The 17,665-nt window shown below is 43.8% G+C and overlaps 1 protein-coding gene across 2 annotated transcripts in view; it reads left to right on the top strand.

Moving 5' to 3' along the window:
* The window catches only part of LOC110488321 (autotaxin), a 33,998-nt gene that overhangs the window by 5,479 nt on the left and 10,854 nt on the right, over positions 1-17,665 (top strand). Inside the window, exons 10-24 of one of the 2 annotated variants that reach the window (XM_036970677.2) lie at positions 474-539; positions 1,177-1,249; positions 1,569-1,677; positions 2,119-2,244; positions 2,381-2,412; positions 2,550-2,677; positions 2,810-2,894; positions 3,001-3,088; positions 3,251-3,420; positions 7,203-7,248; positions 7,565-7,621; positions 8,674-8,813; positions 9,526-9,667; positions 9,902-9,979; positions 10,915-11,047. In XM_036970677.2, coding sequence (XP_036826572.2) covers positions 474-539; positions 1,177-1,249; positions 1,569-1,677; positions 2,119-2,244; positions 2,381-2,412; positions 2,550-2,677; positions 2,810-2,894; positions 3,001-3,088; positions 3,251-3,420; positions 7,203-7,248; positions 7,565-7,621; positions 8,674-8,813; positions 9,526-9,667; positions 9,902-9,979; positions 10,915-11,047 — 1,473 coding nt within the window. The remainder of the gene's footprint in view (positions 1-473; positions 540-1,176; positions 1,250-1,568; positions 1,678-2,118; positions 2,245-2,380; positions 2,413-2,549; positions 2,678-2,809; positions 2,895-3,000; positions 3,089-3,250; positions 3,421-7,202; positions 7,249-7,564; positions 7,622-8,673; positions 8,814-9,525; positions 9,668-9,901; positions 9,980-10,914; positions 11,048-17,665) is intronic. The other variant, XM_090228434.1, reaches the window with a different exon arrangement.

Below are 17,665 nucleotides of genomic sequence, written 5' to 3'. Positions count from 1 at the left end.
ATCCATGGTATTACCATCTTTAAACAATCCCCCCCCGCCCACATTGAGTGGTGAAACTTAGTATAAAGATGATGATAAGGGTCAATATAAATACAAATAAGTTGTGATTTTACTTGTGAAATGACGCAAATCATTTGCATATCTATGACCTAATAAGCACGAGGGAGCTGGTCCTTCCTACAGCACATCTTTACAAACAATACCCCCCATTCAAGCAGACACATTGGCCATTGAGCTCTCAAAGCATGGTAGTGTAGAGCCCAGCTGGTTTTGCTAGCAAGTTTCGCTAATTAGTATACACACATGAGAGCCACGTTAGACTGCCAGACGAACACTTTGGTTGATATTTCTATGTTTTGGCACCCTTTTGGATTTTTTCTAAAATGTTTTACCCCCATAACATGCAGTTATTCTAGAACTAAACCATGAGATACCTGCAAGTATACTTGACTGACATGTCTGTGTCGTTGCAGGGTGATTCCACTGGAGAGGAGAATCCTGACCATCTTGCGTTGGCTAAGTCTTCCTGACGATGAGAGGTTAGATATTCATCCCCAGTGCTCATTTCATGTTAACATCAACCTGTGCCAACCTCACTTCCACCAATTTGTCCAACCAAATTTCCCCAAGACACTCAGATGGACTAATTTGGGAGGGGGCGGGGGCATTAATATATATAAGAGTATTAATAGATACTGAATAGAGAAGCAAGTTACTGTACTAATTATGGGTCAGTGGTTGAGCAGTGTGTCTGCACTGAGGTCAGTGGTTGAGCTGTGTGTCTGTACTGGGGTCAGTGGTTGAGCTGTGTGTCTGTACTGGGGTCAGTGGTTGAGCTGTGTGTCTGTACTGAGGTCAGAGGTTGAGCTGTGTGTCTGTACTGGGGTCAGAGGTTGAGCTGTGTGTCTGTACTGAGGTCAGAGGTTGAGCTGTGTGTCTGTACTGGGGTCAGTGGTTGAGCTGTGTGTCTGTACTGGGGTCAGTGGTTGAGCTGTGTGTCTGTACTGGGGTCAGTGGTTGAGCTGTGTGTCTGTACTGGGGTCAGTGGTTGAGCTGTGTGTCTGTACTGAGGTCAGTGGTTGAGCTGTGTGTCTGTACTGAGGTCAGTGGTTGAGCTGTGTGTCTGTACTGAGTATTGGTCAGTGGTTGAGATGTGTGTCTGTGTGCTATTTCTAGGCCCTATGTGTACGCTGTCCACTCAGAGCAGCCAGACACCTTCGGACACAGACTGGGGCCCTTCAGCAATGAGGTGAGCTCCTCTGATTGGACCAGAAATAACCTCATCCCCAGGCTCAAATTGGTTCGACAGAGAGAGCGAGAACTGGCTGGTGGACGAAATTAGGCCAAAGATGGTTAATGGTTGCTATGGGAAGGTGTGGGGGATGTTTCACGTAAGAGCAACTCATTTTAAGCGGCTAAATAATGCTGTGCTCTCTAACTACGGTGATATTTACGCATCGATACTGTAAATACAGGTCAAATGTTATCATGAACCATAATTGACAAATTCTAGAGATTGTTCTTGAGGCATGACTTGTAGTAACCTTGGTATGTTTTGTGTGCTGTAGTTGGACAACCCCCTGAGGGAGATTGATAATGTCATTGGACAGCTGATGAACGGCCTGAAGCAGATGAACCTACACCGCTGTGTCAACATCATCGTCGTTGGAGACCATGGTATGGAAGAATAGACCACAATTTTGAATTGTATCTGCACTAGCCTGTCTACTCTGGTTAACTGACTTAATATTTTGTTAATTTAACTAGGCAAGTCAGTTAAGAACAAATTCTTATTTACAATGAGGCCCTACCGGGGAACAGTGGGCTAACTGCCTTGTTCAGGGGTAGAACAACAGATTTTTACATTGTCAGCTCAGAGATTCAATCCAGCAACCTTTTGGTTACTGGCCCAACACTCTAACCACTTGGCTACCTGCCACCCCTGAATAACACCCAAACCAGATGTCTTTCCCTGATGTCTTGATAACATTGTGAAAATATCCATATGTACCTTGTTGTAATCTGGTTATTTGATGTCTCTACAACCAGAAAACCATTTTACAAGCATAAAGTCATGTTTATTTTGTCTTATGTTAACTTGTCTCTTTCCCCCCCTAGGAATGGAGGAGGCCCACTGTGATAGGACTGAGTTCCTCAGTACCTATCCTGTGAACGTGGATGAGATCAATCTGATCCCTGGATCTCTTGGGAGAATCCGGGCCAGGGATCCCAAATCAACCACCTGTGAGTTACACAGTACTGTAAGAGAATGGATGTAGCAGGCTAGATGTGTGAACTAGAATGTGTTCACACACATTTCTTTCTTTCTAGTTTATTTTCCTATGTATCTGTTTTACTTTTTTATGTTTACTTTTTTCAGATGACCCAAAAGTAGTTGTGGCAAATCTTACAGTAAGTGCACATGAAAAAAACGAACAAAACTAAACAATTATTATGTTTTTGTTAGATATTTTGCTGGCTGTGTAGAACTTACAGTAAGTCATCTACATGTGTGGTCACAGAGTCCATCTAATGACCTTGTTTTTCAGTGTAAAATGCCAACCCAGCACTTTAAGCCTTACTTGAAACAACACCTCCCGAAACGGCTTCACTACGCCAACAACCGCAGAATTGAGGCTGTCCACTTACTCATGGAGAGAAAGTGGCACGTTGCTTGGTATTGTATTTTTCTACACTACTAGTACTATCAACTCAACTAGAATAAGTTAAAAGCATTATATGGAATTTCGGGACTAATTGGTATTTGTGTAATGCTTTTTATTTTGTATATTCTTTCTATGTGATGCAGGAAAGTACCTGAAAACAGGAGGCATCCTGGGAGATGTGGTTTCTTTGGTGACCACGGATTTGACAATAAGATCACCAGTATGCGGGTAACCACTTAAATTAACATTCTATCAGTGCAACATTTTTCACATACTGTATTCTATTCTTAGCTGTTTGTGCTTACATTGTTTCCTATGTTTGTTCCCAATATAGACAATCTTTTTGGGCTATGGACCAAGCTTTATGTTCCAGACCAAAGTGGCAGAATTTGAAAATATTGAGTTGTACAATGTCATGTGCGGTACGATTTCTTTCTGTACTTATTAAGTGCTAGTACGAGCTTATTTGTTGGCACCCCTGATTACTCTGAAACCAATATTTACAAGAGTTATTTCATAACCAGGAAATATAAAGTCTCTGTGGAAACTTTGTTGCATCCATCTCATATGCCCTTCTTTCCCAGACCTCCTGGGCTTAGTCCCTGCCCCTAACAATGGAACCCATGGCAGTCTGAATGACATGCTGAAAGCTCCTCCTTTCACACCGATCATGCCAGAGGAAGTGACCGCACCCACCACCTCCGACACCACCTCTGCCACAACCTACGATTTGGGATGTAGCTGTGACAATGAGGTCAGTGGTGAGGTCATGACTGGAAACCAACTCAAAGAGTTTCATAGAGTAACAGGGTTGGGGGTCCATTCCATTTTCATTTCAGGTCATTTGGGAGCTACATTAAAATTGCAATTCCTTTCCATTTATTTCAACTTAATGACACATAAATTCTTGAAATCACTTCTTAAAGGTAACAATTAAGTACCTTACTGTTGTTTTCAATTAAAATGGTCAAAAAGAAACAAAAATAGCTTCTTATCAAAGAGCAATTTCTCAAGCAAGAATTTAGCTAGGACTGTCTGGGACTGGTCTGATTAGGGAAGGTAAACCTAAAAACTAGCTGGTATTGGCAGAGAGGTTTGGAACTTTCTTTCTTATAATGGCGCCGGAGGGGATGGCTGCCGTTTTACGGGCTCCTAACCAACTGTTCTATTTTGTTTGTTTTTTCGCATTGTTTGTAACTAATTTTGTACATAATGTTGCTGCTACCGTCTCTTATGACCGAAAAGAGCTTCTGGACATCAGAATAGCGATTACTCAACTCGAACTGGACAAAGACTTTATTTTAATGAATCCGACGCGAAGGATATACTGCTTTGTCAAGACAAGGCCCAAAACCCCATCATCTGCGGAAGAAAACACAGAGGAAAAGGTGGAGGAGGCCGGGGTGCCTTGTAAGAATTTGCAGACGAGTAGGTAAACCACCACTTCCCTCCGTACTATTGGCCAACGTGCAATAATTGGAAACAAACTGGACGATCTACGATTGAGACCATCCTACCAACGGGACATTAAAAACTGTAATATCTTATGTTTCACCGAGATGTGGTTGAATAACGACACAGATAATATAGAGCTGGCTGGCTTCTCCGTACATCGGCAGGGCAGAGCAGCTACGTCTTGTAAGAAGAGGGCAGAGGTGTGTGTCTATTTGTCAATAACTGCTAATATCAAAGAAGTCTCAAGGTATTGCTTGCCTGAGGTAGAATACCTCATGATAAACATTAGACCACACTGTCTACCAAGAGAGTTCTCCTCTACAGTGGGGCAAAAAAGTATTTAGTCAGCCACCAATTGTGCAAGTTCTCCCACTTAAAAATATGAGAGAGGCCTGTAATTTTCATCATAGGTACACTTCAACTATGACAGACAAAATGAGAAAAAAATCCAGAAAATCACATTGTAGGATTTTTAATGAATTTATTTGCAAATTATGGTGGAAAATAAGTATTTGGTCAATAGCAAAAGTTTATCTCAATACTTTGTTATATACCCTTTGTTGGCAATGACAGAGGTCAAACGTTTTCTGTAAGTCTTCACAATTACTTAAAAATCATACAATGTGATTTTCTGGATTTTTGTTTTAGATTGTTTTAGATTCCGTCTCTCACAGTTGAAGTGTACCTATGATAAAAAAAATTACAGCCCTCTACAAGCTTTGTAAGTAGGAATACCTGCAAAATCGGCAGTCTATCAAATACTTGTTCTCCCCACTGTGTATACTAGGAGGTGTCAGGGGAAGGCCCGATAAATTGTCAAAGACTCCAGTCACCCAAGTCATAGACTGTTCTCTCTGCTACAGCATGGCAAGCGGTACTGGAGCGCCAAGTTTAAAACCAAAAGGCTCCTTTAACAGCTTCAGCCCTAAGCCATAAGACTGCTGAACAATTGATCAAATGGCCACTCGGAATATTTACATTGAACTCCCCCCGCTTTGTTTTTACATTGCTGCTACTCGCTGTTTATTTACTATGCATAGTCACTTTACAAATTACCCCGACTAACCTGTAACACCACACATTGACTCGGTACCGGTACCCCCTGTATATAGCCTCATTATTGTTATGTAATATTCTTGTGTTACTATTTTTATTTTTTAATTTAGTTTATTTTGTAGATATTTCCTTAACTCTATTTCTTGAACTGCATTGTTGGTTAAGGGCTTTAAAGTAAGCATTTCACGGTAAGGCCTACGCATGTGACAAATAACATTTGATTTGATTTGATGAACTAATTTACCGCCTGGTGATGTCACCGGGCAGGCCAAAACTCCATCCCACTAAAACAGGCTGAAATTTCAGGTGTTTTTTTTTAAACAGCACTAAAAGTGCATTATCATAATTTTCACAATTTCACTGTATTATTCCAACCTCGTAGTGTGGAAATATATATAAACTCAGCAAAAAAAGAAACGTCCCTTTTCAGGTCCCGGAATTTCAAAGATAATTCGTAAAAATCCAAATAACTTCACAGATCTTCATTGTAAAGGGTTTCCCATGTTCGTTCAATGTACCAAAAACAATTAATGAACATGCACCTGTGGAACGGTCTCTAAGACACTAACAGCTTACAGACGGAAGGCAATTAAGGTCACCATTATGAAAACCTAGGACACTATAGAGGCCTTTATACTGACTCTGAAAAACACCAAAAGAAAGATGCCCAGTGTCCCATGCCTTAGGCATGCTGCAAGGAGGCATGAGGACTGCAGATGTGGTCAGGGAAATAAATTACAATGTCCGTACTGTGAGACGCCTAAGATACGCTAGAGGGAGACAGGACGGACAGCTGATTGTTCTCGCAGTGGCAGACCACATGTAACAACACCTGCACAGGATCGGTACATCTGAACATCACACCTGCGGGACAGGTACAAGGTGGCAACAACAACTGCTCAAGTTACACCAGGAACGCACAATCCCTCCATCAGTGCTCAGACTGTCCGCAATAGGCTGGGAGAGGCTGGACTGAGGTCTTGTAGGCCTGTTGTATGGCATGTCCTCAACAGACATCACCGGCAACAACGTCGCCTATGGGCACAATCCCACCGTTGCTGGACCAGACAGGACTGGCAAAAAGTACCGGTTTTGTCTCACTAGGGGTGATGGTCAGATTCGCGTTTATCGTCGAAGGAATGAGCGTTACACCGAGGCCTGTACTCTGGAGCGGAGTCGATTTGGAGGTGGGGGGTCTGTCATGGTCTGGGGCGGTGTGTCACAGCATCATCGGACTGAGCTTGTTGACATTGCAGGCAATCCCAACGCTGTGCGTTACAGGGAAGACATCCTCCTCCCTCATGTGGTACCCTTCCTGCAGGCACATCCTGACATGACCCTCCAGCATGACAATGCCACCAGCCATACTGCTCGTTCTGTACTGCTCGTTCAGTGTTCTGCCATGGCCAGCGAAGAGCCCGGATCTCAATCCCATTGAGCACGTCCGGGACCTGTTGGATTGGAGGGTGAGGGCTAGGGCCATTCTCCCCAGAAATGTCCCGGGAACTTGCAGGTGCCTTGGTGGAAGAGTGTGGTAACATCTCACAGCAAGAACGGGCAAATCTGGTGCAGTCAATGAGGAGGAGATGCACTGCAGTACTTAATGCAGCTGGTGGCCACATCAGATACTGCCCGTTACTTTTGACCCCCACTTTGTTCAGGGAAACAGTATTCCATTTCTGTTAGTCACATGTCTGTGGAAATTGTTCAGTTTGTCTCAGTTGTTGAATCTTGTTATGTTCATACAAATATTTACACATGTTAAGTTTGCTGAAAATAAACGCAGTTGGCAGTGAGAGGACGTTTATTTTCACATTTGTGACTGCACTGGGCCTTTAAATATACAAGTCAGTTAAGACAAAATTCTTATTTACAATGATGGCCTACCCCAGCCAAACATGCACTGCCCAATTGGACTCCCAATCACTGCCAGATGTGATACAGCCTGGATTTGAACCAGGGACTGTAGTGCCTTAGACCACTGTGCCACTCAGGAACCCTGAAGGTCACTGTCTTCTGTTACAGAACAAAGTAGAGGAGAACAATCAGAGATTCAGCCCAGCAGCAGATGGTAAGTGTCTATCTTTTAGTGTGGTCGGTTACAGTTTACTTGAAGTGATAGTTCTCTTTTTTTGACGTTTTAGCTTATTTTCCACTTACCTAGGGTGTTGTGGAATCATCAAAACCATTTTAAAGTTTGTTAGCAGGTTATTTATCAACTTCCAGAATCTCCTGGCTAACAGTTTTTATGAAATATTGTATCAGTTAGAGGTGCATTGAAAGTATTATAACTGGCTTAGTCTCTCTTGACAAGGTGTGACATGAAATGTGACAAATGCTAATATGGGGAGATTAACTTGCATTGGATTTTGGACACAAATGTCCAGATAAACAAAACCAAAGCATGGATTGCTGTCTTACCTTGTCCATAAACTGTTCACAGGGTAAGGAAACTACGTCATTTTGTAATTTGAGTGAACTATCCCTTTAACTATTCTGAAACTCATACTCCGACATTCCCGTTTTACTGAGTGACTAAGAGCTTAGCAACCACCTGACATGTAACCGGTGGCATTGTGTGGCTTAACAGCTCTGCGTCCTCGCTCACACGTCCGCAACTGGGATTGATCTTATGTCTTCTGTATCCCAAACACGTGACCGCCCTCTTGTATCACATCCATGACGCTGGTGGGGGTATTTCAAGCTGAGGTGTGAGCTTTATCAACTCAACGTGGTTACACTCGCTCCTCTCAGTCCACAGCAACCCCAGCCTTTGAGCTGAGTGCAACTGCAGATCCGGTTCACGACACCACTTTAACCGGCGGCATGCTACTTGCTTAACAGCTTTGCTTCCTCGTTCACAAGTCCACTGCTGAGAGGGATTGATCTTGCGTCCTCTGTCTCGCAAATACACGTGACCGTCCTCTTGAAACACCTTAGTCAGCTTAGCCACGAAAAGCAATTAAATGGCACAGGTGGTGGTATTTCAAGCTGAAGAGTGAGCTTTACCAACTCAACTCGGTTACAGACAACCCATGACAATGTGAATGTGATTGGTCGAGAACCCGTAGTGCAGAGCGTTTACACATTGTACGCACATGTTCATTTTCCACTCCTGAGTGTCTCTAGCCAACTCCAACACATTTTCCCCATGGTTTTGAATGCGTTAACTAATGCAAATGCTAATGCTAACCCCAATGCTAATGATAACCCTAACATAAATGCTAATGCTAACCCTAATACTAATGCTAATGTGATAATTGCATTTATTATCGCGAGCATCATATCAGTGTCTACATGTGAAAACATATTTTTTTACATTCTGTAATTTAAAAGATGACAACAACCAGAAAATCGTAGTATGCATGAAACATGCAATATTCAGACCATATAACATGAAAAGAGTGCTACACTGTAGAATTCAAATACAAAGTGACTCATTTCGAACCCAGGTTTACTACTGCCCTCCTTGCTTGATTAACTGGTGTTTTCACAGAAGCCACACACCTCCCCTTCGGTCGACCAGCGGTTCTTTTCCAAACGACGTACAGCCTCCTCCTCCACAGTGATTTCATCAGTGGATACAGCCAGGAGCTCTCCATGCCCCTATGGACGTCATTCACAGTGCCCAAACAAGTAGGCTATTCATCACATGGAACACAACAAATGTAACTGACCTCAAGTCATTTAATGACTCGATCCATATGATTTGAGAGTTTGTCCTCAGACCTGTGTCATGTTTGTTTAGTTGATTAGTGGTTTCCGAATGTTGTTTTTATACTTGTTACCCACATAATTCTATTCTAGTTCTTGTTACCCATAGAATAGACACACAAAAAAAATGTTATAGCCCCAGCCCAGTCTTTGGTCCCTGACCAAAGACTGGGCTGGGGCTATACATTTTTTTTTGCACCAGTATGTCTGGAGCCACCATTTTGGAAACATTGCATTAGGTCATATCTTTCCAAAGCTCTTTTGAAATGTATCTGTTTACTTGAATGGTTGCAGTGAGTAGCATGCATGAAAACAATTAGTAGTCCTGTTAGGAGATCGTAAATGTAATTTTGGTCTTTGACTCAACTGGTTAATTGCATTTTGTATAAGAATGAGCCTGGTTTTGATTTATTGGGGGGAGAGAGCCTGGATAGGGACTTGCGTAACACTAACCTAACAGAACCCTATACAGATTTAGAAACGATACAGCACACAAATCAACTAATGACATGGCCCCAATCACATACAGAAACACTGTATTGGGTGTTTGTAAACAATGGGTGTTTGCCATTTCTATCTCATTTTACGATGGGATTTCACAATGTGTTACCAATGACAACATGTTCCCTTCCAGGAAGAAGTCACACCCCTCCCTGAGCCTGAGCCAGTGAGTGAGTGTGTGAGAGCAGACCTGCGGGTTCCTCCTGAACACAGCCAGGCCTGCACCACCTACAGCCAGGATACAGACGTCTCCTATGGCTTCCTCTATCCACCAGGTGAGTTGCACACTAGTCCACCCTGGGTCATGTTCATTAAGGCACACTGAAGCAAAACGTTTTGCAATGCATAATAAAAACAAACGTATGTTATTGGACAAGTTCAGACAGTATCTCCTGTTTCACTCAGTTTGGTACCTAATGAAGATGACCCTGGTCTTGGTGGTGTGCAGGCTTTTTTCCAGGCCTAAATGGGAGGTAAATTAAAGTATATATTTACATGTTTTATGCTAGAGCTGGCCCTGTCTCCTGAATCAAAATATGATGCATCACTGATCACAAACACCGTTCCCATGTACCCTGCATTCAAAAGTGAGTATTCATTTATTTATATTTACATATTACATTTTTATTTGTATATTTCCAACCCATTTGAAAATGCTGGTTCGAATGCTTTATAAATCTGCCACTGTGTTTTGTTAAGCAGGTTGTTGTTATCGGTTCTCTAAGGAGATCCTTGTTTCTCAATATTAGTTTTTCTCTGGTAGATGCTTCCCTCCAAAGCTATTACAGTTACCAATCACATAGTTTATAGTACATGTGGCCCTCTGTGAGTGTTGTGCTGTATCTTTGCATGGACTGGCCATGCTAATGTGTGGAGGGAGAGGTAGGAGGGGGAGTGAGGAGGGAGGCTAGTCTGATGACCTCAGGTCTGGGAGAGAAGGGACAGGCTGACACCCATTGTCCTCTCACTGGAGAGAGACGTCCAGTACCCACCCACGCACTCACTCACTCACACGCGCACTCACGCGCACACACACGGGTGCGCACACACACGGGCTTGCACACGCACACACACACACACACACAAAGAGAGAGCCTCAGTGAAGCCTGGTGTGGTGAATGATTGTAGAGATGGATGTGAAGAGCAGTTCCCTTGTCTGGGTACTTTTAGAGCAGGGCATGACTTTCACTTCTTCTTGAAGGAATGTGCATCAAAATTAAACCAGACTTTGGCTTTTGAAATGCTTACAAGGTGCCCTGCTATAATTTAAATGGTGTAAGACCACATTAATAACATGTATTCACAAAACGCTATACTCAGATGCAGTCTAGAGAGTATTTTTCAAGGCTGGCTATAAGAATTCATTTCAGTTCATGAGTCCTTATAACGTCCCAAATGCATTCATGCAACAGGTGTTTTACAGACAATGTTAGAAAGCATTTGTTTTGGTTATTTGTTTTGCTGTACCAAAACAAAACCACATTTGCTTGTACCTTTTTCTCTTTTCCCTTCAACTCTGCAGAAATATGGAGCTACCTCCAGGGGACTCTTCTCAAGCGCTACGCAGAGGAGAATAACGGCATCAATGTGGTCACCGGTCCCATCTTTGACAACAACTATGATGGCCTCCGGGACACCACCGTGAAGATCAAAGAGTAAGAGCTCAGAACAATAGCCTTTGCTGGCCGAGAGTGCTTAGCACCTCTGAACGTAATTTGCGAACCGAGTGCATACCGATTTTACATGTTGAATCCCATGAAAAATGTCGGCAGTCAAACATCTACAGTAGATTCACTTTACTGCAGTGAGCTAAATCAGGGTCACACAGAGTGATTCTTTGAAACAAAAGTATACACCTCACACACATGGCTATGGGCTCTATACCATGTCAGATATAGAGTTGAAATGTATTCAATTTTGAGTTTACATCCCAAAATTACACTTTATTAACAGTACCCGTCAAACGTTTGGACACACCTACTCATTCAAGGGTTTTTCTTTATTTTTACCATTTCTACATTTTAGAAATAGTAACTATAAAATAACAAATATAGAATCATGTAGTGTTAAAATTCTTCAAAGTATTTGGGGTGGCAGGTTGCCTAGTGGTTAGAGCATTGGACCAGTAACCGAAAGGTTGCTAGATCGAGTCCCTGAGCTGACATGGTAAAAATCTGTCATTCTACCCCTGAACAAGGTAATCAGCCCACTTTTCCTAGGCTGTCATTGTAAATAAGAATTTGTTCTTAACTGACTTGCCTGGTTAAATAAATAAAAATATTTAATAAAGTCACCCTTTCCCTTGATGACAGCTTTGCACACTCTTGGCATTCTCTCAACCAAACCATCTCAATTGGGTTGAGGTCAGGTGATTGTGGTGGCCAGGTCATCTGATGTCAGCCCTCCATCACTCTCCTTCTTGGTCAAATGGCCCTTACACAGCCTTGAGGTGTGTTGGGTCATTTTCCTGTTGAAAAACAAATGATAGTCCCACTAAGTGAAAACCAGATGGGATGGTGTATCGCTGCAGAATGCTATGGTAGCCATGCTGGTTAAGTGTGCCTTGAATTCTAAATAAATAACTGACAGTGTCACCAGCAAAGCACCCCCACACCGTCACAACTCCTCCTCCATGCTTCATGGTGGGAACCACACATGCGGAGATCATCCGTTCATCTACTCTGCATCTCACAAAGACATGGCGGTTGGAACTAAAAATCTCAAATTTTGACTCATCAGACCAAAGCACAGATTTCCACTGGTCCAATGTCAATTGCTCGTGTTTCTTGGCCTAAGCAAGTCTCTTCTTCTTCTTCTTGGTGTGTTTTAGCGTTTGCTGTCATTACTGTAATATCACAGGAAAATGTTTTTTTTAATTTCCTGAATATAACGCTTCAGATATTTTATTATCTTATCAATTAGTCTTCTGTTAATGTATTGTTACCTCATCAGGCTAATTTCTGAACATCGCAAACCCTTGGATATTTGCACGAACCCTAGCATCAAATCATGAATCAGCGATATACAAATTGGCTTTATTTATTTCCTAACTAACTAATCAATCCCAAAATTACATAAACACACACACAATTAGTTATACAATGGGTACTAACATGACACATGGAAAAGTCCCTAGTGGACGAAACTGATATGACGGCTTGGTAGACAAAGGAAAAGGGTGGGGACAGCTCAAGAGCGGGAAACTCAGAGTGGACCCACTGTATTACAGTTCATAACTACACTCATGTAAATGCTAATACTTGGAACATGAACAGCCGCTCATTAGAAAATAAATATCAATTTACATATTTGCGAGTGTATGCCTTTGTTGTCCCTTTCTGTGATCGCCGGTCCGTCTGCTAGATAATAGTTCATCAGAGAGTCTCTGGTTGCGTTCCCCAGAAGTCCCAAGATCTTTCGTGGTTGTAGGTTGTTAGAGAGGATACGTCAGAATACCATTCGGAAATGTTCTTAAATCTGATGCATTTACCAGACTAAAGTATTTAAACAGCTGCAGCCTGAATAATCTATCTTTAGTTTGTAGATTTCTTTACCATTTCAGCATGGGGATGATCTCCATGTTCTCCGGTATTGTGCTTTTGTAGAGTTGTAGTTTAAACCACTTCACACACCAGCATCACCCGGCGTTTTGGTCTAAAGTAGTAGCCATTTCAACGTGGGGACCCTGTTATCTTGACTAAATGTACATTTTGTCACAAGCCATTGTATTCTGGAGTAGAAAAGGGGGCGTTCCATGATGCTGATGTAAATGTCTGTGCTCACGGTGTGTGGTCACTGACTAGTTATAACTTTATATAAAATAACATACTCTCATTTAGAAGGCTAACATCATCTTCTCACAAATAGTTTCTTATTTTATCATATATTCAGAAGCAAACCCCAAAATTGAGAAGTGTACAATCGTGGCCAAACATTTTGAGAATGACACAAATATACATTTTCACAAAGTCTGATGCCTCAGTTTGTATGATGTGTTACATCCGTGGTTAGAAGGAGACCAAGGTGCAGCGTGGTAGGCGTACAATATACTTTTATTTTAAATGAAAAAACAACAAAATATACATCGAACGTAAAGCTATATGCAGTGCAGAAAGCAACTCCACACAAACAAGATCCCACAAACTCAGGTGGAAAACAGGTTGCCTAAGTATGATTCCCAATCAGAGACAACGATAGACAGCTAGCTGCCTCTGATTGGGGACCATACCCGGCCAACAAAGAAATAGAAAACAACTAGAATGCCCACCCAAATCACACCCTGACCTAACCAAATAGAGAAATAAACTAAAATCTCTCTAAGGTGAGGGCGTGACAGTATTCCCCCCCCCCAAAAAAAAACCTGACTCTATGAGCGAGGATCCGGGTGGGCATCTAGCCTCGGTGGCGGCTCCGGTTCGGGGCGTAGACCCCGCTCCGCTTGCTGATCGCTCCGCTTCCGTGGAACCGGACCGTGGATCGCTGCCGGAGGAACTGGACCGTGGATCGCCGCCGGGGGCTCCGGACCGTGGATCGTCGCCGGAGGCTCCGGACCATAGATCGTTGCCGGGGACTCCGGACCGTAGATCATCGCTGGGGACTCTGGACAGTGGATCATTGCCGGAGGAACCGGATCGTGGATCGTCGCCGAGGACTCCGAACCGTGGACCGCCTCAAGAGGTTCCGGACTGTGGACCGTCTCAAGAGGTTCTGGACTTTTGACCATCGTTGGAGGTTCCGGACTGTGAAACGTCGCCGGAAACTCTGGACTGGGAACTGTCGCCAGAAGCTCTGGACTGGGAAATGTCGCCGGAAGCTCTGGACTGTGGAGGCGTACTGGAGGCCTGATGGGTGGGACCCGTACAGGTGGCACCGGGCTGATGACACGCACCTCAGGGCAAGTGTGGGGTGCTGGCACAGGACGCACTGGGCTGTGAAGGCGCACTGGAGACACGGTGCGTAGAACCGCATAACATGGTGCCTGAATGGCAATACACACCCCAGGGCGAGTGCACGGAGGAGACACAGGTCGCACCGGACTGGTGAGGCACATCGGAGGCCAGATGCTTGACACCGGTGCACATAACACCGAACTTGTGTCACGCTCCTCAGCACGCCCGCTCTGCAGCGCTCTCAACGCCAGCACCTCTCTCCGGAATCTTGCGTTGAGCTCCTCACTCGACTTCCTGACTGGCTCTGGTTCAACCCTCGGCTCCGTCGACCACTCCGTGTGCCCCCCAATTTTTTTTGGGGGGGGCTGCCTCTCGTTCTTGCGTTGTGTCCAAGATTCCTGATCTCTTCACCGTTCCTCTCTTTCTGCTTCCGCCTGCTTCCATGGCAGGGTCTTGTCCCCTGCCATTACCTCCTCTCAGGTCCATGATGTCCTCCACTCCAGGGCACGCTGCTTGGTCACTTGGTGGTGGGATCTTCTGTTACGTCCGTCGTCGGAATGAGACCAAAGCGCAGCGTGGAAAGTGAACATCTTTCTTTAGGTGGAAAACAGGCTGCCCAAGTATGATTTCCAGTCAGAGACAACGATAGACAGCTGCCTCTGATTGGGAACCATACCCGGCCAACAAAGAAATAGAAAACTAGAATGCCCACCCAAATCACACCCTGACCTAACCAAATAGAGAAATAAACAGGCTCTCTTAGGTCAGGGCGTGACATGATGGCAATTTGCATATAATCCAGAATGTTATGAAGAGTGATCAGATGAATTGCAATTAATTGCAAAGTCCCTCTTTGCCATGCAAATGAACTGAATCCCCCAAAAAACATTTCCACTGCATTTCAGCCCTGCCATAAAAGGACCAGCTGACATCATGTCAGTGATTCTGTCGTTAACACAGGTGTTAGTGTTGACGAGGACAAGGCTGGAGATCACTCTGTCATGCTGATTGAGTTCCAGTAACAGACTGGAAGCTTCAAAAGGAGGGTGGTGCTTGGAATTATTGTTCTTCCTCTGTCATCCATGGTTACCTGCAAGGATACACATGCCGTCATCATTGCTTTGTACAAAAAGGGCTTCACAGGCAAGGATATTGCTGCCAGTAAGATTGCACCTAAATCAACCATTTATCGGCTCATCAAGAACTTCAAGGAAAGCGGTTCAATTGTTGTGAAGAAGGCTTCAGGGCACCCAAGAAAGTCCAGTAAGCGCCAGGACCGTCTCCTAAAGTTGATTCAGCAGCGGGATCAGAGCTTGCTCAGGAATGGCAGCAGGCAGGTGTGTGTGCATCTGCACACACAGTGAGGCGAAGACTTTTGGAGGATGCCTGGTGTCAAGAAGGGCAGCAAAGAAGCCACTTCTCTCCAGGAAAAACATCAAGGACAGACTGATATTCTGCAAAAGGTATAGGGATTGGACTGCTGAGGACTGGGGTAAAGTCATTATCTCTGATGAATCCCCTTTCCGATTGTTTGGAGCATCCGGAAAAAAGCTTGTCCTACAATGTGATTTTCTGGAGAAAAAAAAATCTCATTTTGTCTGTCATAGTTGAAGTGTACCTATGATGAAAATTACAGGCCTCTCTCATCTTTTTAAGTGGGAGAACTTGCACAATTGGTGGCTGACTAAATACTTTTTTGCCCCACTGTATGCTTTTCCTGCTGAGACGGCCGCAGTGCTTGCGGAAGTGTCCGTAGGGCAAGAGAAGTTCATCTCAACCACAGTATTGCATGACTTCAAGGAGAAGGGAAGTTGCTCATTCACAGAGACTGCTGGCTCAAAATCATGAAAAGAATGGTCAATCAGGTTTGCTATTTGAATGTGTTGAGCTATCGTAATATCCACTTGGATTGGATTCTGCACCAAGAGGTTTCGAGGTCTTTTTCCCAAGGGGTGCTTTCGACAGACACCCCTCATGGATGACTGCATTGCAGTGGAGAAGATACTGTGACCTGTGACCATGGTTGGTTTTCCATCAAGTCAGCTCCTAGTAGCAGGGTTCAAATTTGAGGATGGTCACATACAAGCGAACAAGCAATACGTCCTAGAAGTGTAGCTTCAGCATGATTCTCAATGTGAGAGGCGAGGTAGTCTGAGTGAAACCTCAAAGTGTAGTGTCGCATCGTTCCGCTTTTAACCCACGTTTAGTTGGCTTCAAAGCCATTTTGAGATCATTGAACAATGTTTGAAGAGATGAGCGATATTGTCGTGTCCGAATCAATTAGCACATGACAAGTTAAGCAGTCCTCCAGGACTGTTTCCACGTATGGCCGTTTAGAGTGGCTATTAGTGGACATATTCCCCACAAAGTGGAGTGGTCATCTGCAACGACATGATTTGCCATTTTAGTTCAAGGTGAAAGGAGATCGACTTTTCGGATTTTGAGTGGGCTTGGCTTTAGCGAAGCTTTAGACCTTTTTCTTTGCAGCCTTTGTATCGGAGTCTATAGACAAAGCCTGTGGGCTTGTTTCTTGAGCGAGCAGGCCCTGGATAGGGTCTCATGTGAGAGTGGGAGAAATTCGATTTTTAACGTCCTTGCTAAGGGTGTTAATTCCTGCGGACCTGGTGTCCAGCAATTCCCCGTCTAGTCCTTGTGACTTATCTTTCACCCTTTTCTCCAAATTTTCTCGCTTTAGTTCATCACGTAGCGGAACTTCTAGAGGACATTGGTCTATGTTTTGATTGTCCTTTAACTCTTTGTTACCTTTGTGCTCTGACACTTTGTGTGGGTTGGGTGCAGTTACGTACCGAAAAGGTCGATTGTAGTGGTAGTCATTTCGATGGCGACGTACTGTACAGTTATTTTTACCGAGGTGGTTATTGGAGTCGTGGTTTCATGGTAGAAACCGTTGTTGTGCGTCATTTCTCAACACTCCAATACCTGATAATTTACCCTCTAACTGGATTTAGTGCTCCTGGTCAGGGCTCTTAGCGTTGCGTTTGTTTGAATGGTAACAGCTCTTCCATTCCTGTTTCAGTGAGTAGGCCAAAGTAAGCTGAATGAAGCCTATGATAGTAAGCTTGTGGGTGTTCATTCCGAGCTTATTTGACAGTGTTAGCCAGTGAGCTATTGTGTTTGTGAGTCGCAGAACCACTGAATTCTAATTTCAAAGCTGTGGCAAGTTTAGCGTAGTCATCTAGCATTTGTTGCTGTTGTAGACTAATGAACTTCGTCACGTGTCTCTATTCAACGTTCGCTTCGACTGGTAAAGCCTGTTATAACCCGTAGCATTCGGGTAGCCATCCAATGCGTCCTCTATGTCAGCTAGGAATTTCTCTGTGTCGTTTGGCTGACCTGGAACGAGTTGGGAAAATTTTGGACGAG

This window comes from Oncorhynchus mykiss, chromosome 30, assembly GCF_057628025.1.
Source record: "Oncorhynchus mykiss isolate SJ-2025 chromosome 30, ASM5762802v1, whole genome shotgun sequence".
Taxonomy (NCBI): domain Eukaryota; kingdom Metazoa; phylum Chordata; class Actinopteri; order Salmoniformes; family Salmonidae; genus Oncorhynchus; species Oncorhynchus mykiss.
This window is presented reverse-complemented; position numbering and strand designations above follow the sequence as displayed.